The sequence below is a fragment of the Rhinoderma darwinii genome, chromosome 2, assembly GCF_050947455.1.
Source record: "Rhinoderma darwinii isolate aRhiDar2 chromosome 2, aRhiDar2.hap1, whole genome shotgun sequence".
In the NCBI taxonomy this organism is placed as follows: domain Eukaryota; kingdom Metazoa; phylum Chordata; class Amphibia; order Anura; family Rhinodermatidae; genus Rhinoderma; species Rhinoderma darwinii.
This window is the reverse complement of record NC_134688.1, coordinates 291,525,638-291,552,894: the sequence shown is the minus strand read 5'-3', so window position 1 is coordinate 291,552,894 and position 27,257 is coordinate 291,525,638. Positions and strand designations below refer to the sequence as shown.

The window sequence follows — 27,257 nt, the reverse complement described above, 5'->3', positions numbered from 1 at the left end:
TAAATTCACACATGAAAAATTGGTACAGAGTACAGTACTATGCAAGTAAACACAAATAACACGCTACGGAAAAATCGGTGTGGATTTTACAAAGCAAAGGGTGACATTCTTTACAAATCCAAATCAGAATCTGCAGATTTTGACACAAATTCACTTCAGCATGGTAGAAACCTTCCACCTCATGTGAATTTAAACAAAAGGGAGTCAAAGTGTAACCAACAATAAAAACGCTTAGCAAAAAAACTTCTGAAAAGGGAAAACAGCTCCTGAATTTCAGAAGTTTTTTGAGCAAACGTACGTTTTTCGTGGCATTTTTTATGACTGTTTTTCTATAGAGTCAATGAAAAACGGCTCCAAAAACGGCTGAAGAAGTGACATGCACTTCTTTTTACGGGGTGTCATTTTACGCGCCGTTTTTTCAAAATGGCCACGTAAAAAAACGCCCCGTCGGAACAGAGCGCCATATTTCCTATTGAAATCAATGGGCAGATGTTTGGAGGCGTTGTGCTTCCGGTTTTTCGGCTGCTTTTCTGCCGTTTACGGCCCGAAAAACGTCCAAAAATAAGTGTGTGAACTTACTCTCAAGGTCAGTTCACACTAAAAAAGGGGCATGTTCTTTCTTCCAGCCTCTGCCCTCCCAATGAAATCAATAGGAGGCAGAAAAAACCTGCGGTGCTAGTTTCTGAAAAAAATAAAAAGCGTTAAAACAGCACTGGCAGTTTTAAAATCTGCCTCAAAATTACAGAAGGAATTTTGAGGCAGATTTTTCTGCCTGCAAATAACTCCATGTGAACTACTCTTTAGATTTCTTATTTAAAAACAATTTACATTAAGGTGACACAATTCTAAAAACAAGGAAAAAATTAGCTATGTCCACAGCACACTAAAAAAGTCAGTAATAGACCACACACGTGGACGTATAATAGCCAAACAAGTTTTAGGCTATGTTCACACGAAGTATTTTGACAAGTTTTTTGCGGAAACCGCGCCAAAAAGCTCGTCAACAACGGCCCGAAAATGCCTCCCGTCGATTTCAATGGGAGGCGGGGGCGGTTTTCTCCCGCGAGCAGTAAAACCGACTCGCGGGAGAAAGAAGTGACATGCCCTATCTTCGGGCGTTTCCGCCTCTGACCTCCCATTGACTTCAATGGGAGGCAGAGAAAGCATATTTCGCTGCGTTTTATGCCCGCAGCTCCCAATGGCCGCGGGCGAAAAACGCCACGAAAATCGGCGTGCAGGGATAGGAAAATCTGCCTCAAACTTCCAAACAGAATTTTGAGCCAGAAATTCTGCCTGCAAAATACTCCATGTGAACATAGCCTTAGTCTTCCACCATGTAAAATATTGAAGTTTTGACCCTCACAGGGGTCATTATAAAAACATCTGAAGGAAAACAAACAAACAAAAAATACCTAAACACTTGAAATCTTAACCCCTTCAGGACACAGCCTATTTTGGCCTTGAGGACGAAGCCGATTTTTTCAAATCAAATTACTTTATGTGGTAATAACTTGGGAATGCTTTTACCTATCTAAGTGATTCTGAGATTGTTTTCTCGTGACATATTGTACTTTATGTTAGTGAAAAAATTTGGTTGATAAACTCAATACTTATTTCTGAAAATTACCAAAATTTTTAGAAAACTTGCAAAAATGTTAACTTTTCTAAATGTAAACATATCTGCTTGTAAAACAGACAGTAATACCACACAAAAGAGTTACTATTTCACATATCCCATATGTCTACTTTATGTTTGCCTCATTTTTTGAACGTCCTTTTATTTTTCTAGGACGTTACAAGGTTTAGGTCACATTTTCTAGAAGGCTATTTTTTCAGGAACCAGTTCAGTTCTGAAGCGGCTTTGAGGGCCTTATATATTAGAAAGTCCACATAAATCACCCCATTTTAAAAACTGCACCCCTCAAAGCATTCAAAACACATTCAGAAAGTGTTTTTAACCATTTAGGCGTTTCACAGGAATTAAAGTAAAGGTAAAATGTACAAATTTCAGTTTTTTTTTTGCCAAAATTCATTTGTAACACATTTTTGTATGTAACATAGAAGGTTTTACCCTAGAAATGCAACTGAATATTTATTTTACATTTTTATAAATATCCCACATGTGGCCGTAGTGTGCTAATGGACTGAAACACAGGCCTCAGAAGCAAAGGAGCACCTAGTGGACTTTGAGGCCTCCTTTTTTTTTAGAATATATTTTAGGCACCATGTCAGGTTAACCCCCAAAAGTGACCCCATTTTGGAAACTAAACCCCTCAATAAATCTTTCTAGGGTTATAGTTAGCATTTTCACCCCACATTTGTTTTTCTAAATTTATTTGAATTACTATGTGAAGATGAAAACCTACTTTTTTTCTGAAAAAAACATAGAAATTTTAAATAAGGAATCAAGGAGAAAAAGCACCCCAAAATTTGTAAAGCAATTTCTCCCGATTACGACAACACCCCATATATGCTAATAAACTGCTGTTTGGACCCACAGCAGGGCTCAGAGGGGAAAGAGTGTCATTTGGATTTTGGAGCGAGTATTTTGCTGGAATAGTTCCCAGTGCCATGTCGTGGAGATGATTTTTGCAACGCGCTGGAGGGACCAAAATAGTGGAGACCCCCAAAAGTGACCCCATTTTGGAAACTACACCCCTCAAGGAATCTTTCTAGAGGTATAGTTAGCATTTTGACTCAACAGTTGTTTTGCTAAATTTATTTGAATTAGTCTGTGAAGATAAAAAAACTACTTTTTTTCTGAAAAAACATAGACATTTTTAATTCTTGCAAGGAATAAAAGAGAAAAAGCACCCAAATATTTGTAAAGCAATTTCTCCCGATTACGGCAATACCCCATATGTGGTAATAAACTGCTTTTTGGACCCACAGCAGGGCTCAGAAGAGAATGAGCGTCATTTGGATTTTGGAGCGTGGATTTTGCTGGATTGGTTTTTAGTGCCATGTCGTGTTTGCAATGCACTAGAGGGACCAAAACAAAGGAAGTCCCCAAAAGTGATCCCATTTTGGAAACTACACCCCTCAGGGAATTTGCAGAATCTTGTGGAAATCTGGCGTGAAAAATAATTTCTTCACAAATGCTTCATTTGTAGGACAGATTTTTCAGAGCATGCAATGAAGAAAAGCACCTCAACATTTATTGGCCTATTTGTAACGAGTTCAGAGATACCCCCAAAGTGGTCCAAATATGTTGTGTGGACACATGGCCGTGCCTGGAAGTGAAGGAACAGCCTCAGATTTTCAGCGCCCAAGTTTTGCATTATTGGTTCAACAGCCCCATTTGATCTTTGAAGAGACGCTGAGCCCCCAGAACGATGGAAACCCCCCAGAAATTACATCATTTTGAAAACTACACCCCCAAAAAATGTATCTAGGGGTGTGAGCACTTTTTGGACCGCAGTTTTTTTTTGCAGATTCTTGTGAAAATCTGGTGTGAAAAATAACATTTTACATTTTCTCACAAATGCTTCATTTATAGGACAGATTTTTCAGACACAGAGCATGCAAGTGAAGAAAAGCACCTCAACATTTATCAGGCTATTTCTTCTGAGTTTAGAAATACCCCCAAAGTGGCCCTATCTGCTTTTGCTGGACGTAGGGCAGGGCCAGAAAGTATTGAAACACCACTAGGATTTTGAGGCCTTATTTTACTTGGATGATTTTTGGGCACATGTCGTGTTTGCATAGGCCTAAAAAAAATTGTGCAGATACTACACCATATTACAAATCCTAGGTATTCAGCTAGGGGTATATAGTTTTGTTATGGGGAATGTTCAGATTTGAAATGGTGAAATGGCTATGGTAAATGAAAGGGACGATAATTGTAAATGAAAGGGGCGATAATTATAAGTGAAAGGGACAGATAAAAATAAAATTTAGAACTCCAGGGAGGTGTGATATATGCGTAAGCACTACTTTATACACAGTCCAGGGTGGGTGGGACAGGTGTTGCACCGGTATGTCGTGTCTTTTCTTATGCCTATTTTGGCACAGACACCTTTTCTGGGGGTGGATTTTTTTCGCTGTGGGCGGCACTTTACCAGGAAAGTGCTACCGTGGAACTATACTGGGGACTTCAGTACTTGCAGAGGTAGAACTTTCTCCTACCTCTGCCATATTCCCACAGAGAAGGAATTTGATCACCTTCTCCTGGTACTCCAGGTATGTCCCCTGCTGACCAGTGCTCCTGTAAATTACAAACGAGTTGTACAATGCAATTTAGATAAAGTACACCGCAAGTTTTTTATACCAAATTTTGGATTTCCGCATGGCATTGTACGGTATGAGTATCTGGTCAGAAAGGTCCACTACCCCCATACATTTTTTATATGCCTGGATGCAGACAGGCCGTGACGTGGTGGTGGGTGTTGCACCACGCACAGGGACAAGAGAGCAGGTAGCATCATGAATGGATGTTAGCATCAACACATCCTTCTTGTCCCTGAATTTCAAAAATAGGACCCCTTCGCTTTGGAGTGCCCTGCTCTCCCCACGCTGCAGGGTTTGGCTGAGGGTTTTTGGGAGCTGTCTCTGGTTTTTGCAGACCGTCCCACACGCCACCGTTTTTTGCTCCGCCAGGCATTTAAACAGGGGTAGCATTGTGTACCAGTTGTCTATATACAAGTGGTACCCCTGATTAAACAGTGGGTGCAGGAGGTCCCAGATAATCTTCCCAGTTGTGGTCAGGATGGGTGGACAGTTTGGGGGCTCAATTTGCCTTGCTTGTTCCTCGTGCGTTATTCTATGTTGTACTTGGATCTGAACAGATTTTGAATGACGATCCATTCATTGTGATATATGCATTTTAATATAAATTTTCTTTTGTACTTGTTTGATTGCAGATTCAATTCGCTGAATGGACTACCTCCTCTGGTCTCCGGAATCCTGTGATTTCTCATTTCACTACATTCTCTTCATGGATTAGGCCATAGTGGCCAATATCAATAGCTATTTTTGATTAGATTGCTACCTCTTAGAGTGAGATAACAATCTATTGTACCGGTATTGGAGTCATATACAGAGGATTGGGGGACTTTGTCATAATTAATTGACCCATTATGTATTGGCACACATCAGATTGAATATGTGTAACTTTCTCTGGGATATCTTCCTGGCCAATCGTCATTACGAGCGGTCTGGTTACATATATGACATTCCTTATACCTCCCTGTATATTATCTCCCTTATTACTGTCGTGCATTATAGCGTTTTTAGAATGGTAGCGATCTTTGCCATTTTCAAACATGGCCGCCGTGCATTGTTCAGTGTAATACACATGCGCGAGAAGTATTCAGCGTTGTCTCGCGGGACATTGTGGTCCGGCCATGCGCCGTCTAGATCATGGAACTTACGATGTGATTTTCCCTCCAGACACATGTGTGACATGCGCAGTGTGAATACACCGACGCCATAACCCATGAGGAGTGAGTCCATTTTGCATCTGCAGACATCATTCTGCAATTTATTTTATTACACACACACTTGGGTGAGTTATTAATCATTATCTTATTAATGTATATTGGACTTCTTATTGTTGTACAAATCCCTTAATATTTTAGATGTTTTTGTATCATCACTGATTCTCGTGACCTGTGGGTTTTAAACTGTATTGCTATACATTATATGGATATATTTAACAATTTTATCTTTATCACCTTTTATTGTCATTGACTCTGTGAGTCCTTTTATACTTGATATTTGATGTGTTCACTATGCTTGATAAAGGTCCTGTTGGACTGAAACGTCGTATGGTTGATTAAAGCTGTTTTTCTTTGGAAGTGCTGTCTCTGTGTCTATTTGCTTGTCCAGTATTGAGGACTGTGGACCAGGTCCTGTTGAGGTATGCACCCACTTAGTGTCCAGTGCTGTGGAATTCTCCCCTTTTTTGGGTGCTCAATCTGACTGTCTCTTCTCTCGTATAATTTAAAAGTATGTGTGTAGCCCGACTCACACAACTTGTATATCTTGATGCCATACCTGGCACGTTTGTTGGGCAAATACTGCCTGAACTTCACCCTTCCCTTGAAATGCACCAGAGACTCGTCAATGGCAATTTCTCGTCCAGGCGTATATGACGAGGAAAATTTTTGGGCCAAATGGGAAATAAGAGGTCTAATTTTATAGTGCCGATCAAAATTGGGGTCATCCTGGGGGGGGGGGGCAATTGGAAATATCATTAAAATGTAGAGCTTTTGTATTGCCTCAAAACGAGCTATGGGCATTGTGGTGCGGTATAAGGGGCAGTGGTAAAGAATATCAGTTGACTAATAGGCCCCCACCGATGGCTTCTTTGTTAGGCCCATATTCAGGACCAATCCCCAATACTGCAGCATTTCTGCATTGCCGGTGGGATGCCACCTGTATGGCCTGGCATAAGAACTACCGGGGTTGACAGCAATAAATTGTTGAGAACAGAAATTTGTTTACTCAACAATTTTGTCCACAATGCTGTCTGAAAAAAAAGAGCTGGAAAAACTCAATTTCGGACAGCCCTGCTGTCTGGATTTGGACCCCTGCAGCAGCAGTAAAGTCCGGTACTTGGGGGGTGTAGGAAGTTAGGGGCAACCAATTAGGTGCAGGTGTTACCTAAGGATGAGGACAGAACAAAAGCGGACCCAGCATCACTCGCAGTATCTGTGTCTGATGCGAGCATCTCATACACCTCCTCTGCGGAAAATGTTTTGAGTATGACTTCACATGTTTGGAGTTAAACAGGTGTTTTGTTTCTTCTAATAAATGTTATTCTTTGTATAATGAAAAGTTTTAGAATTCTCCAATATACTTTCTGGAGAATTCTGCTGAGCACTACCTGATGCTCTTCCTGGAGAAGGTTCCCAAGGTATACTTTACAGTAGCATCCGTCACACATAGGCTACCATGTTAAAAAAGAATATACTGCGCGGTATATTTTTTTTGTGGGTTTTTTATTCCATCCTTTAAAAAAAGGCATAGCAATGTATGCCAAAAGGACACTCTTTTGGCCTCCTTCAGGCTAATGGAGCCCTATGGACATGTTTAGCATGTACATTGGGAGCTTACCCGACGTACACGCTAAATGTATGGCTAAAACATGATGTAAACTAGGCCTTACATATTTGTAATATATGGGAACTCAATTTTCACACTGTTCAATCAAGAAGGCCATACCTAAAATAAATCTTTATTAAACAAGCTACTGCAGTGTTAGAAAAATGTATTTTATTTAGGAAAAAATGTGGCAAATGTAAACCTAATCCACAGCAAATATAGTTTTTATTAAGAACAGATCTTACCTGTAATACCGGCTGAACAGAACAGATTCGGCTGTCCTTAGCTCCCCAGTCATGATAGTTGTGATAAATCCCTTTCTCTAAAATATACTGCTCTCCTGAGAAATCAACATTCTCATAGGCCACCCACCTAAGAAAGAAAAATGTCTAAGCATTTTAAATAGTATAAAACAAACATGGAGTAAAATTATACTTTAAAAAAAAAAACACAAATACTTACACTCCATTCAGGACTTGGATAGAGCCAGTATTAGTCCCATATTGAGCAACCTCTATATCTGCCAATGCTTCATTCAGACGCAAACATGCACCTTCTATGCACCCCGGCTTCTCATATAGTATTATTTCAGGTTCTGAAAAATTCTAATAAAGCAGAAGATGCAGGCGTTGTATAAAAATACCGAACAATATATTAACCAACAAACATGCATGAAAAAAAGACTAATAACTACGTTATCCTCACCGTACGGATATGTCGAAGTGATCCCACTTCTTCAGTACAACCTCCCCACTGAGACCATTTCTGATAATCCCCTTCTTCGAGAAGGTATTGTTGACCATGAAAGCCTTCCTTCTCATATGCTACCCAACTGCAGCCAATAGAAGTGGTAGGGTGAAGGTAAAAGAAAAACATTCATTTGTTACTCTGTCATTTTCTCTTATTAGTTTTATTAGTATGATTAGCTTTTTACCTACCACCCTCCAAGGACTTTCAAAGAGCCCACACTTGTGAGACGTTCTCCCTGTTTGTTTGGCTCTCCTTCTAGTGAGTGAAGGTCTCTGGTCACTTCCCAGCTGTGGCCTTTGAATTCAGCATGTTGAAACAGGAGAACCTGTAGGAATGGATTGTATGAACATGTAATTCTATACAATGTTCCTCTTGAACTGCAGTCAATTTCTATAAATTATATGGCTACCCTAAGCACAGCTATCTTTCCGGGTGCTTGGTTCACACTACGACTGGGGTCAATGTCTTGCGTATATGCCAGAAAAATAACCCAATGTATATGTATAAACTTTGGTTTGTCAGACACAAGCCAAAAGAGTGACCTTTTGTTAAATGTTTTTAGATATAAAAAATAAAACCAAAATGGTGTTCAGGAATGGATATTCACTTTAAAGACTATGAACACCTTTGACGTGTCAAAAATACATTTTACATACATTAGTTGTTAAAAAGTTTCAGGTTGCAATCTCCATTCCTTCATTGATTTTTAGATCCCCTGATATGCAGTTTGCTCCTAGTTTCAGACTTTTCCCATGTGGGCATGTCTTTAAGTGTGAGATGTGAGATCTCTACCTCTTCCCCCTGCAGATTATGCGTGCTCTCCTCCTGGTCTACGCTGTGATACAGTACAGTCTGTGTGTGGGTTCTCTTCTCAATGTGTAAATGCTGTGTAATTCCCCCTGCACACTATGCTGTTGGGTTTCTCCTTTCTATACACTCTTCCCCCCACCCCTTGCACTGCCAGGAGCAATGTGCCGTCCAATCTATGTCAGAAGCAGCACAATAGCTACATACCTCCCGGACAGAGGGATAACTCTTGTGGAGCGCACCGCCACAATTTTTTTTAACATTAAGCCACGCCTCTAACCTTGCCTAATTTCTGTACATGCACACCCATTTCCCTGTGTGCCCACACAGTGTAATGGCCCTAGAATACCCCTAAACAGTAACATGCCCCAGTATTTGCCATGACAAATAAAATTATGGAATACATCAAAGAGGCATCAATGCTCATGACAAAAACATAATTTTGCCTCTATATAAATCACTAGTCAGACCACACATGGAATATTGTGTGCAATTTTGGGCATCTGTGTATAAGAAGGACATGGCTAAAGTAGAATGGGTGCAAAGTAGGGCGACCAAGGTAATTAAGGTAATGGGTGGATTGCAGTACTATGAAAGGTTATTAAACTTGGGGCTATTCAGTTTAGAAAAAAGACTGCTTTGGGGCGATCTAGTTAAAATGTACAAACACAATATCATGCCTCATTAATGCACCCACACAGTGTAATGCCCCATAGTACCACCCCATGAAGTATAATACCCCCACAGTGCTCCCCACAAGGTATAATGCCCCCACAGTGCTCCCCACACAGTATATTGCTGTCATAGTCCCCCTACAGAGTGTAATGCCCCCAAAGTGCCTCCCCACACATTATAATCCCCCATATTGCCCCCCACACAGGATAATGCCCCTATAGTGCCACCCCACACAGTATAATTCCCCTATAGTGCCCCCATACACAGTATAATTCCCCTATAGTGCCCCCCCCCACGCAGTATAATTCCTCCATAGTTCCTCATAGAAATAATACAAAAATACTCACCTCGCCCCGTTCCCAAGAGAAATGGAGGAGATCTGCATGTCTTCTCTGGTCTTTGCTCTGTGTGGCTTAATGTAAGCCGGTGTGATGATGTTACTGCATCCTGGCCTCCTGCTCCAAACCGCTCATAGCAGGAATCACATAGTGAATGGTGGAGCAGGTAGCTGTATACCATTGTATTTAACTGCATCTGCGTCCTGAGGACACAGATACAGTTGAAACCGGGACATGCCGCTAGCCTCCCGGGACATCCCCTGGAATCCGGGACTGTCCTGCTGGATCCAGGGTGGTTGAGAGGTACAGTGAAGGAAATAAGTATTTGATCCCTTGCTGATTTTGTAAGTTTGCCCACTGTCAAAGACATAAACAGTCTAGAATTTTTAGGCTAGGTTAATTTTGCCAGTGGGAGATAGATTATATATATAAAAAAAAGAAAATCACATTGTCAAAATTATATATATTTATTTGCATTGTGCACAGAGAAATAAGTATTTGATACCTTTGGCAAACAAGACTTAATACTTGGTGGCAAAACCCTTGTTGGCAAGCACAGCAGTCAGACGTTTTTTGTAGTTGATGATGAGGTTTGCACACATGTTAGATGGAATTTTGGCCCACTCCTCTTTGCAGATCATCTGTAAATCATTAAGATTTCGAGGCTGTCGCTTGGCAACTCGGATCTTTAGCTCCCTCCATAAGTTTTCGATGGGATTAAGGTCTGGAGACTGGCTAGGCCACTCCATGACCTTAATGTGCTTCTTTTTGAGCCACTCCTTTGTTGCCTTGGCTGTATGTTTCGGGTCATTGTCGTGCTGGAAGACCCAGCCACGAGCCATTTTTAATGTCCTGGTGGAGGGAAGGAGGTTGTCACTCAGGATTTGACGGTACATGGCTCCATCCATTCTCCCATTGATGCGGTGAAGTAGTCCTGTGCCCTTAGCAGAGAAACACCCCCAAAACATAATGTTTCCACCTCCATGTTTGACAGTGGGGACGGTGTTCTTTGGGTCATAGGAGGCATTTCTCTTCCTCCAAATACGGCGAGTTGAGTTAATGCCAAAGAGCTAAATTTTAGTCTCATCTGACCACAGCACCTTCTCCCAATCACTCTCAGAATCATCCAGATGTTCATTTGCAAACTTCAGACGGGCCTGTACATGTGCCTTCTTGAGCAGGGGGACCTTGCGGGCACTGCAGGATTTTAATCCATTACGGCGTAATGTGTTACCAATGGTTTTCTTGGTGACTGTGGTCCCAGCTGCCTTGAGATCATTAACAAGTTCCCCCCGTGTAGTTTTTGGCTGAGCTCTCACCTTCCTCAGGATCAAGGATACCCCACGAGGTGAGATTTTGCATGGAGCCTCAGATCGATGTCGATTGACAGTCATTTTGTATGTTTCCCATTTTCTTACTATTGCACCAACAGTTGTCTCCTTCTCACCCAGCGTCTTACTTATGGTTTTGTAGCCCATTCCAGCCTTGTGCAGGTCTATGATCTTGTCCCTGACATCCTTAGAAAGCTCTTTGGTCTTGCCCATGTTGTAGAGGTTAGAGTCAGACTGTTTAATTGAGTCTGTGGACAGGTGTCTTTTATACAGGTGACCATTTAAGACAGCTGTCTTTAATGCAGGCACCAAGTTGATTTGGAGCGTGTAACTGGTCTGGAGGAGGCTGAACTCTTAATGGTTGGTAGGGGATCAAATACTTATTTCTCTGTGCACAATGTAAATAAATATATATAATTTTGACAATGTGATTTTCTGTTTTTTTTAAATATAATATATCTCTCACTGGTAAAATTAACCTAGCCTAAAAATTCTAGACTGTTCATGTCTTTGACAGTGGGAAAACTTACAAAATCAACAAAGGATCAAATACTTATTTCCTTCACTGTATGTAGATAGCCATGTACAGGAGTTGCATACAATCTAAAGCAGCAAGATGGTAGGACATTTTTAATAAAGACTATTTAGAAATTTGCGTTAATGAAGCAAATAAACAATAAAAAGAAATTCAGTGCAAAAGTGTCCATACCCTTTTAAGCTTGCAGTAGATGTACGGAAAATTTTATGTATTGCAAAGTTTAATTTTGTAGATGCTAAATATTTCATAACATAAATTTTAATTTATTGATGCTAAACTGTGGATATTTCAAGTGTACTTCCCCTCTGTTTCAACTTACCTTGGGTTCATTTGGTTTCTCCACTGAAGGCCCTCCCTACAAGATGCAAAGACATAACCATTTACTGTGGTAATATAGTGAAGGAAAATAATTGCATTGGCAAGAGTTAAAAGCAAAAAAGAGACATTCAACAAAGTATTATGTAATAAAAGTAACTTACAATACGTGCAGGTTGCAAGGAACATAGATGTAAGTCATGCCCATTCCATGCTTTTCTGTTAGGATATCCCCCAGGCTCCAAAATATAAGGGTCGCCTTCAAAGAATGGTCTACTGTACACCAGCCAACTGTGGGGGAAAAAACCTTTCTTTGTCACTTTAACTTATCATACTGCAAATACATCAAAGACATAATGCAACCTACTATCTACATGATCATATACCATTATTAACCCATTTAATCCCGGTCACTTACAGTCCACTGTGCACTATGATGGATTCAGTTTTGGTTGGTTGGCCATTAACAGATGAATCCGGTGTGGCCCCCAATATTGTTATCTTATTGCCTTCTCCATTTTCATCCATAAACAGACTTATCCGTGGGACATGAAAATCCTGAATATGGGAGAGACCAGAAAGACATAATGACAAATATCCAGTGTGAGGAAAAAAATCGGGGAAATCCAAGGGCGCAGCCGTGTCCAGATAAAATTGTTTTGATTTTGTACATAAAACAACCAGTTGTTTTATGTACAAAATAAAAACAATTTTATCTGGACACGGCTGCGCCCTTAGATTTCCCCGATTTTTTTCCTCACACTGGATTTATTCAGCGGATATTGAACCTCAAATCTCCGGACTGGGAACTGTGGCTGCAACCGACTCTGACAGAGCTACCTCTGAATGCACGTTTGGGATGTTGTGCTCCTAGCATAACATCACCAGGTCAGTACCCTTGACCATAATATTTTTTTTCGTTGTACATACAAATTCAGGCACGATGTGCGCTTTGTTTTTATCTTTATTTCTATAGCGTGATAATGACAAATAGGCCTTGTTAAATAAAAAAACATTTCTCCTTTAACTTGAAAAAAAATTCTTATTGATAAAGTCTTGTTTTTTTTTATTTTACAAATCTATGTTATTTCTATATTTCATATCTCCGTCTTTATTCCCTTGAACTTACCCGAACCACATGGCGCAATGATCCAATCCAACATTTGGGTTGCTTAGTATTATCCTGCAGATTTTTAGTCAATTTGTCTTCAACTTCCCATGGACACGTCAGATCAGTGTCTCCTTCTGATAGCATGACACGTTTTCCTCGAAAATGTGACTTCTCATACAAAAGCCATCTAAGTAGAATACATGAAACATTTAGTGTGGGACTGTTGGGTGTCTAGGTATATAGTCAGTTAGACATCTGACCTTTCATGGTGCACTGTTAAAATATGTTTAAGGACTCTGATATAAAGATTTTAGATGGTAATAACATAACTAGTACAAAAGCACCACATAGTCTAGAGAAAAACTGCCCCCATGTGGAGATGAGCAAATAAAGTCACTACATTTAAAGCAATACTAAACCTAGAAATGTTTGTCAGTCTGCAGGATCTTCTGCATGTTCCTGAAACAAACAGTCTTGTAGAAATCCTGCAGAGAACACAGGGGCTCACCTCCTGCTAACGTCTTCCATTTTAGGTTGGTAAACGGCGGAGGGGTAAGACTAAGGCCTTATTCAGACCATATTTTACGTCCGTTTGCGGTCTGTTGAAATAACTGACAGCCCAGTAACACATGCAAAACAATGGGGCTATTCACACATGCGTGTTTTTTAACGCAGCGTGTGTCCGTTGCGTGAAACTCACTGCATGTCCTATTTTGGTCTGTTTTTGCGGACCACTTCGCCCATTGAAGTCTATGGGTGCATGAAAGACACAGGCAGCACACAGACGACATCTCTGTGGTGTCCGTTTTTCACGCATCATTTGCTTAAGAAATTATCAGGAAAAAAAAACAGGAAGTGCAGTAACACACACGTCAAAAACTGATGCCACACAAAAAGGACACTGATGCCACATGGAACTGAAATGCATGAAATACGCTCCGTTTTTTTGTGGACGCAAAATAGACACGCTCGTCGGAATAAGGCCTTAACAATATGTGTCCTACTGAAGGCAGGGTGGGGTTCCTGCTGCAGCCAGTTGTCTTACAGTGAGACACATGATGTAAGGGGTAAATGGCTCATCTCTCAGGACATATATACTAGTCCTTCTCAATGAATTAGAATATCATCAAAAAGTTAATTTATTTCAGTAATTCAATTCAAAAAGCAAAACTCAGCATTTTTTTTCTTTTAATGTTGATGATTATGGTTAACATTTGATGAAAACACAAAATTTAGTCTCTCAGAAAATTAGAATATTATAGAAGCCCAATTTCAAAAATGATTTTTAATACCGAAATGTTATCCTACTGAAAAGTATGTACAGTATTTGCCCTCAATACTTGGTCGGGGTTCCTTTTGCATGAATTACTGCATCAATGCGTTGTGGCATGGAGGCGATTAGCCTGTGGCACTGCTGAGGTGTTATGGAAGCCCAGGTTGCTTTGATAGCGGCCTTCACCTCGTCTGCATTGTTGGGTCTGGGGTCTCATCTTCCTCTTGACAATACCCCATAGATTCTCTATGGGGTTTATGTCAGGCGAGTTTGCTGGCCAATCAAGTACAGTGATACTGTAGTTATTAAACCAGGTATTGGTACTTTTGGCAGTGTGGGCAGGTGCCAAGTCCTGCTGGAAAATAAAATCAGCATCTCCATAAAGCTTGTCAGCAGAGGGAAGCATGAAGTGCTCGAAAATTTCCTGCTAGACGGCTGCGTTTGACTCTGGACTTGATATAACACAGTGGACCAACACCAGCAGAGGACATGGCTCCCCAAACCATCACTGACTGTGGAAACTTCACACTGGACCGCAGGCAACTTGGATTGATGCCTCTCCACTCTTCCTCCAGACTCTGGGACCTTGATTTCCAAATGAAATGCAAAATTTACTTTCATCTGAAAACAGGATTTTGGACCACTGAGCAACAGTGTTGGTCCACTGTGTTATATAAAATCCATAGTCAACGCAGTCGTCTAGTATAAGAATTCTTGATATATTTCTCTGTTTTAATTGCACAATGTGACAACATTTATAGAAAAGACAATTATGAGAGCAAATGCTGCCATATTTTTTGTGGATTTTTTATGTTTAGCATTTTTTTAAGATGACCGATAGGTTCTGAGCAAGACAGTAGGTGAAATTATATAAATTGTTTCCTTTAAATATTATTAGCAGAATAGCTTTCCCTCAGTGTTACAGGACACAGTTTTTACTTTTATTTCAGTCCATGTCTTCAGTGAAATCCAAATCACATGATATTCTCTTCTTGTCTGGGAGGTCCCCACTGTAAGTGGGAGGAGCTGATTCTATACAGCATCTGAATAGTAAAGTGTAACCCTGAGTTTAGATCTGGTCAGCATTAGAGGTGAGCAAATTAATTTGCCTGTTTCGCCATGTTGTCGATTTGCTGGTCTATAAAATACAAAAATTGAATAATTTCCCCTTTAACAAAAATTCGCCAAAAGCAAATCTCAAACCTGGTCAATTGTTTCCCGAATGCATCTTAGGGGGCTGCGAATCAGCAAAACACAAATCGGGTGAAAAATTTGTTCATATCTAGCCTGAACTTTACTTCATACAGAACATTTTATCAGCCATGTAATAAGATTTTTCTGTGTATTATGCAGCCCAGCTAGAGGAGGGGAATAGAGCTACTTGTAAACAGGTTAACCTACTAGAGGAGGACACAGCTGTTTGTAAAGGGTTACTTTGCCAGAGAAGACAGTTATTTGTAAAGGGTTAACCTTTGTTTCTGACTACATACAGTGAAGGAAATAAGTATTTGATCCCTTGCTGATTTTGTAAGTTTGCCCACTGTCAAAGACATGAACAGTCTAGAATTTTTAGGCTAGGTTACTTTTACCAGTGAGAGATAGATTATATAAAAAAAAAAAAACAGAAAATCACATTGTCAAAATTATATATATGTATTTGCATTGTGCACAGAGAAATAAGTATTTGATCCCTTTGGCAAACAAGACTTAATACTTGGTGGCAAAACCCTTGTTGGCAAGCACAGCAGTCAGACGTTTTTTGTAGTTGATGATGAGGTTTGCACACATGTTAGATGGAATTTTGGCCCACTCCTCTTTGCAGATTATCTGTAAATCATTAATATTTCGAGGCTGTCGCTTGCCAACTAGGGATCTTCAGCTCCCTCCATAAGTTTTCGATGGGATTAAGGTCTGGAGACTGGCTAGGCCACTCCATGACCTTAATGTGCTTCTTTTTGAGCCACTCCTTTGTTGCCTTGGCTGTATGTTTCGGGTCATTGTCCTGCTGGAAGACCCAGCCACGAGCCATTTTTAATTTCCTGGTGGAGGGAAGGAGGTTGTCACTCAGGATTTGACGGTACATGGCTCCATCCATTCTCCCATTGATGCGGTGAAGTAGTCCTGTGCCATTAGCAGAGAAACACCCCCAAAACATAATGTTTCCACCTCCATGCTTGACAGTGGGGACGGTGTTCTTTGGGTCATAGGCAGCATTTCTCTTCCTCCAAACACGGCGAGTTAATGCCAAAGAGCTCAATTTTAGTCTCATTTGACCACAGCGCCTTCTCCCAATCACTCTCAGAATAATCCAGATGTTCATTTGCAAACTTCAGACGGGCCTGTACATGTGCCTTCTTGAGCAGGGGGACCTTGCGGGCACTGCAGGATTTTAATCCATTACGGCGTAATGTGTTACCAATGGTTTTCTTGGTGACTGTGGTCCCAGCTGCCTTGAGATCATTAACAAGTTCCCCCCGTGTAGTTTTCGGCTGAGCTCTCACCTTCCTCAGGATCAAGGATACCCCACGAGGTGAGATTTTGCATGGAGCCCCAGATCGATTTCGATTGACAGTCATTTTGTATGTCTTCCATTTTCTTACTATTGCACCAACAGTTGTCTCGTTCTCACCCAGCGTCTTACTTATGGTTTTGTAGCCCATTCCAGCCTTGTGCCAGGTCTATGATCTTGTCCCTGACATCCTTAGAAAGCTCTTTGGTCTTGCCCATGTTGTAGAGGTTAGAGTCAGACTGATTAATTGAGTCTGTGGACAGGAGTCTTTTATACAGGTGACTATGTAAGACAGCTTTCTTTAATGCAGGCACCAAGTTGTTTTGGAGCGTGTAACTGGTCTGGAGGAGGCTGAACTCTTAATGGTTGGTAGGGGATCAAATACTTATTTCTCTGTGCACAATGCAAATAAATATATATAATTTTGACAATGTGATTTTCAGTTTTTTTTTTTTATATAATCTATCTCTCACTGGTAAAATTAACCTAGCCTAAAAATTCTAGACTGTTCATGACTTTGACAGTGGGCAAACTTACAAAATCAGCAAGGGATCAAATACTTATTTCCTTCACTGTACATAGTGAGCCAGCAGCAGTCACACCGACAGGATTTACCTCTGCAGCTTCTTACAGCCTCCTCCTCCTCCTTCTTCTCTAGCTGCTCCATAATATACAGGAGAGATATCCTACATTGCTGTTAACATAACAAAATCTAGCAAGAAGTAAGATCTCCTCTGTGCTTACATGCTGCACACTCATTCTCCCCCCACACAATGGCCTCTCCCAGCTTAGAAGCGGTTTTTGCTTGATAATGGCTGTGCGGTGCGGTGGTGAAAACTGCTGTGTACCTGCAAAATCGTGCGGCCATAAGTGTCTAACTATTCGTCAATAGCATGCCGGCGAGGCCGCGACAATGGCACCCTGTAGAACCTTCGCCGTTGACTTAGACTGCTCACTTCTTCAGCCGAAGTCATGTAAAAGCCAGGGGTGTGAGTCGTGAAATAATATAGTCTCAAATAAATGCAAATTAAATGCAACTTAAGAAGTCTTTACTACAGTATCAACAAAGGAGGTACCGGCCATAATGTAGTTAAAAGCTATGTAAACCTTTGAGCACATTACTTTTTTTAAATAAAACAAATAAACGTTTTAGAGTATTTAAAACAACTTTTTAATTGCTTTTATTAAAAAATATTTTCACTTTTTCAGATGCAGCTTCTACGTACCATAGGATACATAGAAGCTGTATCTTGCACTCAAACCCGAATGCAGCAGGACTGACGATTTCGTTGCCATGCAGGATCCAGCTGTTATGGATCACATTTAAGTTCATGACTTAGATGTGATTGGTAACAGGTGGATCCTGCCTGTCAGAGACACGCAGGAACCGCAGTCACTGAAGTCGTCAGCGGGTGTAAGCCCTGCGTCAGCGGATAAGCCCTGCTCAGCGGATAAACCCTGTGTATTAAACATGTATGAAGATTTTTAAAGGTCTCTTTATTTCTGCATGTCTGCACAGAATCTTCCTAGGAAAGAAGCCAGTTTAGCTTTCTATCGACTGATTACTTTTTTCTTATCTATGTATTTTTTCATATTTTTTGCTTTCCAATATCAATGTAATATTAAATATTTCGAAGAAAGACACTACAGTTTATGCACAGTTTACATAACATTACACAGGCCAAGCTAACTATATTTCTGCTAACACTTACCCTCCTCGAATAATCCGAACAGAGATTGTTCCCTGCAACTCCCAGTCACATGTCATACCCACATCACTATAGATCTCATAACTGTGGCCCCTGAAATCAGGAGCGGAAAATAGTATGATCTGGGAGTGAAAAAATACAGGAAAGAAAATACATTACTGAAGGACCCCAGGGCTGTCTTACCATATTTCCTGTTGTTAGGGCATACTGAGGTATGTCCTAACAACTGCCTGTGTACTATCCGTACATAGATATATGCCATGACATTAAAGTTTAAAAATAAAGTAAAAACAAAGTAATATTAAATAAAAAAAACACACACAAACACTATTTTTAAAATAAACATTAAAATAAGTCTCAATACCTAAAATATTCACATCTTCGGTGTTGGCGCAGCCGTAATAACCTTCACAAATTTTTTTTGCATCATTTATGATGTGTGCGCTGTAAAAAAATAAAATAAAAACTGCTTTCTTTCACTTATTATTGTGAGGCATGAGGTGTGATGAATTTAAACTCCATGTGCCTCACATTATTAGTAATTAACCCCATCATGTACCTTACACATTAACCCATTATGACTGAGAAACATGATGGGGTCAATTACTATTAGGCCGGGTTTACACGAGCATGTGCGTTTTGCGCACGCAAAAAATGCGGCGTTTTGCGTGCGCAAAAGGCACTTAACAGCTCCGTGTGTCATCAGCGTATGATGTGCGGCTGCGTGATTTTCGCACAGCCGCCATCATTATGACACACTGTTTGGATGTTTGTAAACAGAAAAGCACGTGGTGCTTTTCTGTTTACATTCAGAGTTTGACAGCTGTTGCGCAAATCACGTGCGCCCCACGGAAGTGCTTCCGTGTGGCATGCGTGGTTTTCACGCACCCATTAACTTCAATCGGTGCGTGATGCGCGAGCAACGCATAAATATAGGACATGTCGTGAGTTTTACGCAACGGACTAACGTTGAACAAAAATCACCGACTGTCTGCACTGCCCCATAGACTAACATAGGTCCGTACGACACGCGTGAAAAGCACGCGCATCGCACGGACTTATTACACGCTCGTGTAAATGAGCCCTTAATGTGAGGCTCATTCAAAATTCAATAACATGTCGCGCCTCACATCAGAAAATGTAAGATTTTTTTTTATTACTGTTGGCAAAGTATCGTTTTGGTATCGAAATAGCAATACTAAACGAAGTATCAGTATCGAAGTCCAAATTCTGGTATCGTGACATCCCTAATTCTGAGAGCCAGAACTTTTTTATTTTTCACCAACGGAGCTGTGGGGAGGGGGCTTATTTGTTGCAGGACAATCTGTAGTTTTCATTGGCACCGTTTTGGGGTACATGTGACTTTCTGATCACTTTTTATTTAATTTTTTTGCATGCAAAAACAGCAATTCTGACACTGTTTTTTATTCTTTTTTTTTTTACGGAGTTCACCGTGGGCTATAAATGAAATTTTAGCTTTATTCTGCGGGTCGATATCATTACAGCGATACCATACGTATATAGGTGTTTTTTTTATGTTTTACAGCGATTGCACAATAAAATCAATTTTAAAATCATTTATTTTTTGTGTCGCCATATTCTGAGAGCAATAACTTTTTTATTTTACCGTTAAAAAATCTGTGGGAGGTCTTGTTCTTGGCGGTACGGACAGTAGTTTTTATTAGTTCATTTTGGGGTAAATGTGACTTTTTGATCACTTTTATTCTATGTTTTGGGAGGGGTGGGGACCAAAAAACAGCGATTCTGGATTTTTTAAAATGTTAATATTTTTTATGGTGTTCACCGTGCGTAGAAAATAACGTGATATTTTTATAGTTTGGGTCATTATGAATGTGGCGATACCAAATGAGTGTACTTTTTTTAGGCTTTTGTTTTTTTCCTATAATTAAAGACTTATTATGGGAAAAAAGGCGGTTATTGATTTTTTAACACCTTCACGCACCTGGACGTAAATAGCACTCCCCGCTCCATACGCTGAGGGTGTCAGCTGTATATTATAGCTGACACCCGGGACTAACGGCCAAGAAAAGCGACCGTGCTGTTCCTGTCCGTTTAACACCTTAAATGCTGCGGTCAATCGCGACCACAGCATCAGAGAAGTTAAAAAGTGGGGGTGCCCTCCGACAGCTCATTGGCCGCGACGCAAACAAAGAATGCTGATGGTTTTCATTAATTTGCCTTCGTTAAGCCGCGCCTTTGCCTTTGGCATATGTAATACAGTTTTTTTCTGTAACACAGAAGGCTTTAGCCGAGAAATGCAACTCAATATTTATTGCCCAGATTCTGCAGTTTTTGGAAACATCCCACATTTGGCCCTAGTGTCCTAATGGACTGAAACACAGGCCTCAGTAGCAAAGGAGCACCTAGTCAATTTTAGGGCCTCCTTTTTTTAAAAATAGATTTTAGGCACCATGTCAGGTTTGAAGAGGTCTTGTGGTGCCAAAACAGTAAAACCTCCCCAAAAGTGACCCCATTTTGGAAACTACACCCCTCAATGAATTTATCGAGGGTTATAGTTAGAAATTTGACCGCACAGTTTTTTTTACTAAATCACTGGAAAAGGACTGGACAGGGGAGACTAAGCCTTTAAATATTGTGGCATATTACTGGTTGTGGCTCCCAGTTTCAACGTGCTTGCCTCAGACGCTCAACACGAGCGCATGGAGCGGAGGAGATGCTGCAGAATAGTTTCATTGCTCTGCCATGAACTTTTGCCACTGCAAGCACTCTTAAACTGGGAACCACAACCAGTAATATGCCACACACTTAAACAATATTTAAAGGCTTAGTCTCCCCTGATGACTCTGTTGCCTGGAGGAAACGCGTCCGGAGAATCATTCCAAACTTGAGGATGTGAACAGGATTCCATCTTAATCTATCCAGCTCGATTCAGAGAGCCCACAACAGGAACGGGTAGGGGGGTATATACAACAAACCCCGTAGCTACTACAAGTCCTTTTTCATATATGTGGGAAATGTATTTGGATCAATACTTTAAATACCAGCTATCAAATCACATTCTATCAATGCTTTATACATGTTGCATAATTTGTGGCTTTTTTCTTCATACAACATGAGGGTTACACTCGCACCACTTTTGCTTATTTAACCCTGTCTTTTTCATCAATGAGAATGTCATTATAATGTGTCCTTTTTTTGCATGTATTTTAGTTATATCTATTTTATATTATACTTCAGTAAAAGTTATATTTTATTATAAACTCCAGTCCTTTTCCAGTGATTTTTTTCTGACTTTCTGTGGAGTATTATATATTGCTATATATCAATCCCCATGGTAAGGGATCATTTTTTTTACACCAATTTCTTCAAGTAATAAAGGAGAAAAAACACCCCAGCATTTGTAAAGCAATTTCTCCCGATTATGGCAATACCCCAAATGTGGTAATAAACTGCTGTTTGGACCCACAGCAGGGCTCAGAAGAGCGTCATTTGGATTTTGGAGTGCTGATTTTGCTGGAATGGTTTTCGGTTCCATGTCGCATTTGCAATGAACTGGAGGGACCAAAACAGTGGAAACCCCCCAAAAGTGACCCGATTTTGGAAACTACACCCCTCAAGGAATTTATCTAGGGTATAGTTAGCATTTTGACCCCAGGGTTTTTTTTTACTAAATGTATTTGAATTAGTCTATGAAGATGAAAATCTACTTTTTGTCTGAAAAATGTAGAAATTTTAAATTTTTACAAGTAATAAAGGAGAAAAAACACCCCAGCATTTGTAAAGTAATTTCTCCCGATTATGGCAATACACCATATGTGGTAATAAACTGCTGTTTGGACCCACAGCAGGGCTTAGAAGGGAAGGAGCGCTATTTGACTTTTGGAGCTCAAATTTAGCTGAAATGGTTTTCAGGTGTCATGTCGCATTTGCAAAGCCCCTGAGGGACCAAAATACTGAAAGCCCCCCATTTGGGAAACTACACCAGTTAAGGAATCTATCTAGGGGTATTTTGACCCCACAGGTCTTTAGCAGAATTTATTAGAATTAGGCCATGAAAATGAATATCAACATTGTTACTACTAGAATGTTTAATTTTTTCATTTTCACAAATAACAAAAGGAGGAAAAAGTACCCCAACATTTGTAAAGCAATTTCTCCCGAGTATGGCTATACCCCACATGTGGCCATAAATGGTTTTTTTTTTATTAGAAATTAACTAACCCTTTCTGGACTGATCCATTTTTTGCTATTTTATTTTTGTTTTTCACTACCCGCCTTCCAAGAGCCATAACTTTTTTATTTTTCCGTCAATAGAGTGGTGTGAGGACTTATTTCTTGTGGGATGAGTTGTATTTTCTATTGACACAATTTAAACTACCATTTAATGTACTGGGTAACTTAAAATAAAATTATTTGCAGGCTAAAATTGGAAAAAACTGCTATTCCTCCATTGCTTTTTGGGTTTTGGTTTTACTGCTTTCACCGTGCAGTAATAACGACAACCTAATTTTTTTTCTGCCACTCAATACAATTACGGTGATACCAAATTTATATAGTTTTTTTTTAATTTTTACTACTTTTACAAAGTAAAAACGATTTGTTAAAAAAAAAAGTAGTTTTGTTTCACCACATTCCGAGAGGCATCACTTTTTTATTTTTTGGTCAATTGAGAGGTGTGAGGGCTTATTTTTTGCAGGACAAGGTTTAGTTTTTATTGGTACAATTTTTTGGTATATACAACTTTTTGAGCACTTTTTCCCCAAAAATTTTCAAGGTGACCAAAAAACAGCGATTTTGGCGTTTTCAATTCATTATTATTTACGGCGTTCACCATGCAAGTTAAATAATGGTATATTCTAATATTTTGGACGGATGCAGCGATACCAATTTTGTGTATTTTTTACATTACTTTAGCGAAAAAATGGGAAAAGGGTTTTCTTTTGGACTGTAAATGTTTATTTAATTTTTTTTTATACGCATTTTATTAGTCCCCCTAGGGGACTTGAACCAGCGATCATTAAATCGCTGGTACAATACACTGCAATACTAATGTATTGCAGCATATTGTCATTTTTACAGGCTCGATCACTGTTCCTGTCCGTTAGTCCCGTGTATTAGCTGTAATATACAGCTGATACCCGCAGCGTATGGCACAGGCTCATGAGCCCGCTCCATACATCACCCCCGCACCACGGCATGCTATTAAGTCATGGTGCGCGAAGGGGTTAATGCGCAGCGGATGGTGCGGAGTGAAAATTAACATTTTCCACGGATATGCCATTTTAGTGCACCATATGTTGTGCCCAGATTGAGCCACTGAAGACAAATACTTCATAAAATACCTCGTAAACTGCTGTTTGGGCTCGCTGTAGGGCTCATAAGAGAGGGAGCGCTTTTGGAGTGTAGATTTAGCTTGGTAGTAGTCTATTTTGAGTTTTGCTGGTATTTCAGTTTATAATGTGGGAGCATATGTAATCTGTGCGGAGAACATCAGGACATAATAAGAGGGTATAATAATGGGGTACATAAATAATAATCCGCAGATATGTGGCCGGTGTCGCACTGATAAATGGTGCCAGATGTTATTCGCTTTTGGAACACTCTGCACATTTTTTTGTCGCCATAGTCTGAGAGCCATAACTTTTTTATTTTTTCTCCAATGGAGCTGTGTTAGGGCTTATTTGTTGCGGGACAATCTGTCGCTTTTCATTGGTTCCATCTTTGGGTGCATGCGGTTTTTTTGATCCTTTCTATTAAATTTTTTTGGCGAGCAAGGTGACCAAAAACCATAAATTCTGACAAGTTTTTTATTCTTTTTTTTTTGCAGAGTTCACCCTGGCCTATAAATAACAATTTTACTTTATTCTGCGGGTCGATACGATTACGGCGACACCATATATATATATATATATATATATATATATATATATATATATATACATACATATATATAATTTTTTTTATGTTTTGCAGCGTTTGCACAATAAAATCACTTTTTTATAAAATAAATAATTTTTTGTGTCACCATATTCTGAGAGCCATAACTTTCTTTTTTATTTTTCAATCAAAAATGCTGTGTAAGGCCATTGTCTGTCCTCCGGTTGCCGAGGCAACCATCGCCAGCCCCTGTGATTTCATGTGGGGGCTGCCAATCTACTGGAAACTCCTTAAATGTGGTGATCACAATTGAACTCCGCATCCAAGGTGTTACCTGCCTAAATCAGCGGTGATGGGCCGCTGATCGGCAATGGGGAGAGCAGGGCAGACACCATGCACAGCTAACGTGGTGATGGGCTGCTGATCGGCACCGGGCAGAGCAGGGCAGACACCCTGCACAGCTAACCGCCACTGTGTGTAGCGCCGCGCGGCGGTTAACTGTCAAAGTATAGACGTAACTGCACGTCAGGGTGCACAAAATTACTGCTCCCCTTGACGTGCAGTTACGTCAAGGTGCGGGAAGGGGTTAAAGGCTGCTAATTGGGCACATGTAGGTAAACAACAAATCACAACAGACTAGACAAAATACACTCTGCTGTATATGGCACCACCTGCATTCTGCACAGCAGCGGCAGGGAATTTTTCAGGGAAGACTTTCTACGTTACGGCGGTAGGCAGTTAATTGTGAGCCACCATTTTTAAATGGTGGCTGCATTAATTATCTGTTGATGAACAGTGGTGCTGCAGATCCCTGTGACTGCACTATTACTATACAGCAGTGATCACAAGGAAGACCCTGAAATAATGCCCTCCATTATCGCCCTAGATGATGCGGTCAATAGCGGACGCGGCATCTAGTGGGTCAGTCAGAGGAGGGGGCTCCCTCTGTCAACCCATCAACTTCCCACGACGCCATTGCAGGGTGTCAATGGTTTAAAAAGGCAGCTGGGGGCCTAAAAAGCCCCAGGCCTGCCATAGCTCTAAGCATTTTAGGCCATGCCAGAGGCACGTCCTAATAGATTGCCTGTCAGTTTATCACTGACAGTATACCAAAGCATTATTGATAAAGTATTATGAAAACACTCGCTTTCTGAAATCCCCTAGTGGGACAAATAAGGTTTATTACTAAAAAAACATTTTTTTCCATAATAAGTCATTTTCTTTTCCAAAGTAGCACCGGAGTCATATCCACCCGTATAATAAAGTTAACACATTACTTAAACCGCACAATGAGCACCGTAAAAAAGTGGTAAAAACTAAGGCAAAATTGCTTTTTTTTCCATTCCCCCTTAAAAAATTGTATAAAAGTTAATGCGGTGACAAGTGAATATAAGAAACTTTGTAATACACCTTGGAGAAAAAAAAAATCCTCTTTTTGCAGTTATTAGGCACTTATCTTCTTCCTAACTGTTTACTCACTCTGAATTTACTGCTAAAATCCATATTCAGTGAGGCAAAGATGAAGACCACTCACTGAAGGTTCAGGTAATAGCTACCCATTGAAGCTTACGGAGAGGGGAGGGGGAGCTGCTGGAGGGAGCCAAAGGAGGAAGACACCGACAGACATTTTACTAGAATCCAACACTGGGGTGAAACAGTAAAACACTTACTCAAAGCAGCATGGAGGACATCATACAGCAGTACTGAGTAGTGTAGCTGTGAATTAAGTACTGGGGTGAGATAAAACGATGCAGCGACTGTGTCTGTCCTGATTCTTCAGTTAGCTGAATTAATCTCTGCCTCACTAAATACAGATTTTAACAGTGAATTGAAAGAGAATGATCATTGCAGGAGGCAGTGGGGATAAAGATAGGTGCATGATAAGTGGAGAAAGGGGCATTTCTCGCTGATACACAGTCGAGTCACATTATTATTACCACCAGCTAATATCCAGAGTAACCTTCGTGTGCAGCACGGACATCAGCTACACTGGCTTGGAATGACCCAACAAGGTGCTGGTAGGTTGTCTCAGGTATCTGGAGCCATGTTTACTGCAGTGCGTCCCAAATTTTCTGGAGCGTGCGTGGGGGAGGATCCATAGAGTGAACAAAACTATCTAGGAGGTTCCACAGATGCTCAATTGGATTCTAGTCTGGTGATATATGGGGCCAGGGAAGTACTTGGTCCTGCTCTTCCAACCACTGTCGAACATTTCCAGCCCTGTCACATGTCGCATTGTCTTGTTGGAAGATTCCATCTGCCCCAAGGAAGACAAACAGCATGTATGGGTGGACGTGATCTGCAACGATGGATTCATACCCAAATTGGTTCAGAGTGCCTTCCACATGGATGAGTGAGCCAAGAGAATGCCATGAAAAAATTCCCCGGACCATAACGCTGCCACCACCAGCTTGTGCTCTTCCAGCAATGGTTGCAGGGTGTTTGTTCTTTGATGTTTCCTGCCTGACACGCCAATGACCATCCGTTCGATGAAGCAGAAAACGTGACTCATCGGAGAAGGCAACCCCTTGTCAATCATAGGTGGTCCAATTGCCATGCAAATTGAAGCATTTTTTTCAGATACACCTTTGTTAGAATAGGAGCAGTGACCACCTGCCTGCTTCAGAGCCCCATACGCAGTAGAGTTTGCTGAACTGTAGTTTTAGACACAAGTCTGGTAGCCCCCTGGTTTATTTTCATGGTGTGCTGCTCTACTGTAGCATGTCGATCGGCCCTCTCGCACCTTCGTAGCTGACGTTCACCTCTCAAATCAATGGCACGTGGTGCTCCGCAATTTCCACGCCAGTTATTCCCAATGGTGCCATTTGTCCGCTTAAAAAAAGACTTTCACCACAGGAACACGCGAACAGTTCACAAACTGCGCTGTTTGAGAGATACTGCCACCCTTGGCCTGAAAGCCAATAACCATCCCTTTTTGAAACTCTGATAAATCGCCCCTTTTACCCATAGCAACGAGTGATATGTGTTCAGACAA

The 27,257-nt window shown here is 40.6% G+C and overlaps 1 protein-coding gene across 1 annotated transcript in view; it reads right to left on the bottom strand.

Annotated features, from left to right (window-relative positions):
- The window catches only part of CRYBG2 (crystallin beta-gamma domain containing 2), a 232,685-nt gene that overhangs the window by 39,886 nt on the left and 165,542 nt on the right, over positions 1-27,257 (bottom strand). Inside the window, exons 6-14 of the mRNA XM_075853457.1 lie at positions 18,407-18,525; positions 12,931-13,099; positions 12,220-12,359; positions 11,966-12,092; positions 11,806-11,841; positions 7,986-8,122; positions 7,753-7,879; positions 7,510-7,652; positions 7,293-7,419 (exon numbers count right to left, since the gene is read on the bottom strand). Of these exons, the coding sequence (XP_075709572.1) occupies positions 7,293-7,419; positions 7,510-7,652; positions 7,753-7,879; positions 7,986-8,122; positions 11,806-11,841; positions 11,966-12,092; positions 12,220-12,359; positions 12,931-13,099; positions 18,407-18,525 (1,125 nt within the window). The remainder of the gene's footprint in view (positions 1-7,292; positions 7,420-7,509; positions 7,653-7,752; positions 7,880-7,985; positions 8,123-11,805; positions 11,842-11,965; positions 12,093-12,219; positions 12,360-12,930; positions 13,100-18,406; positions 18,526-27,257) is intronic.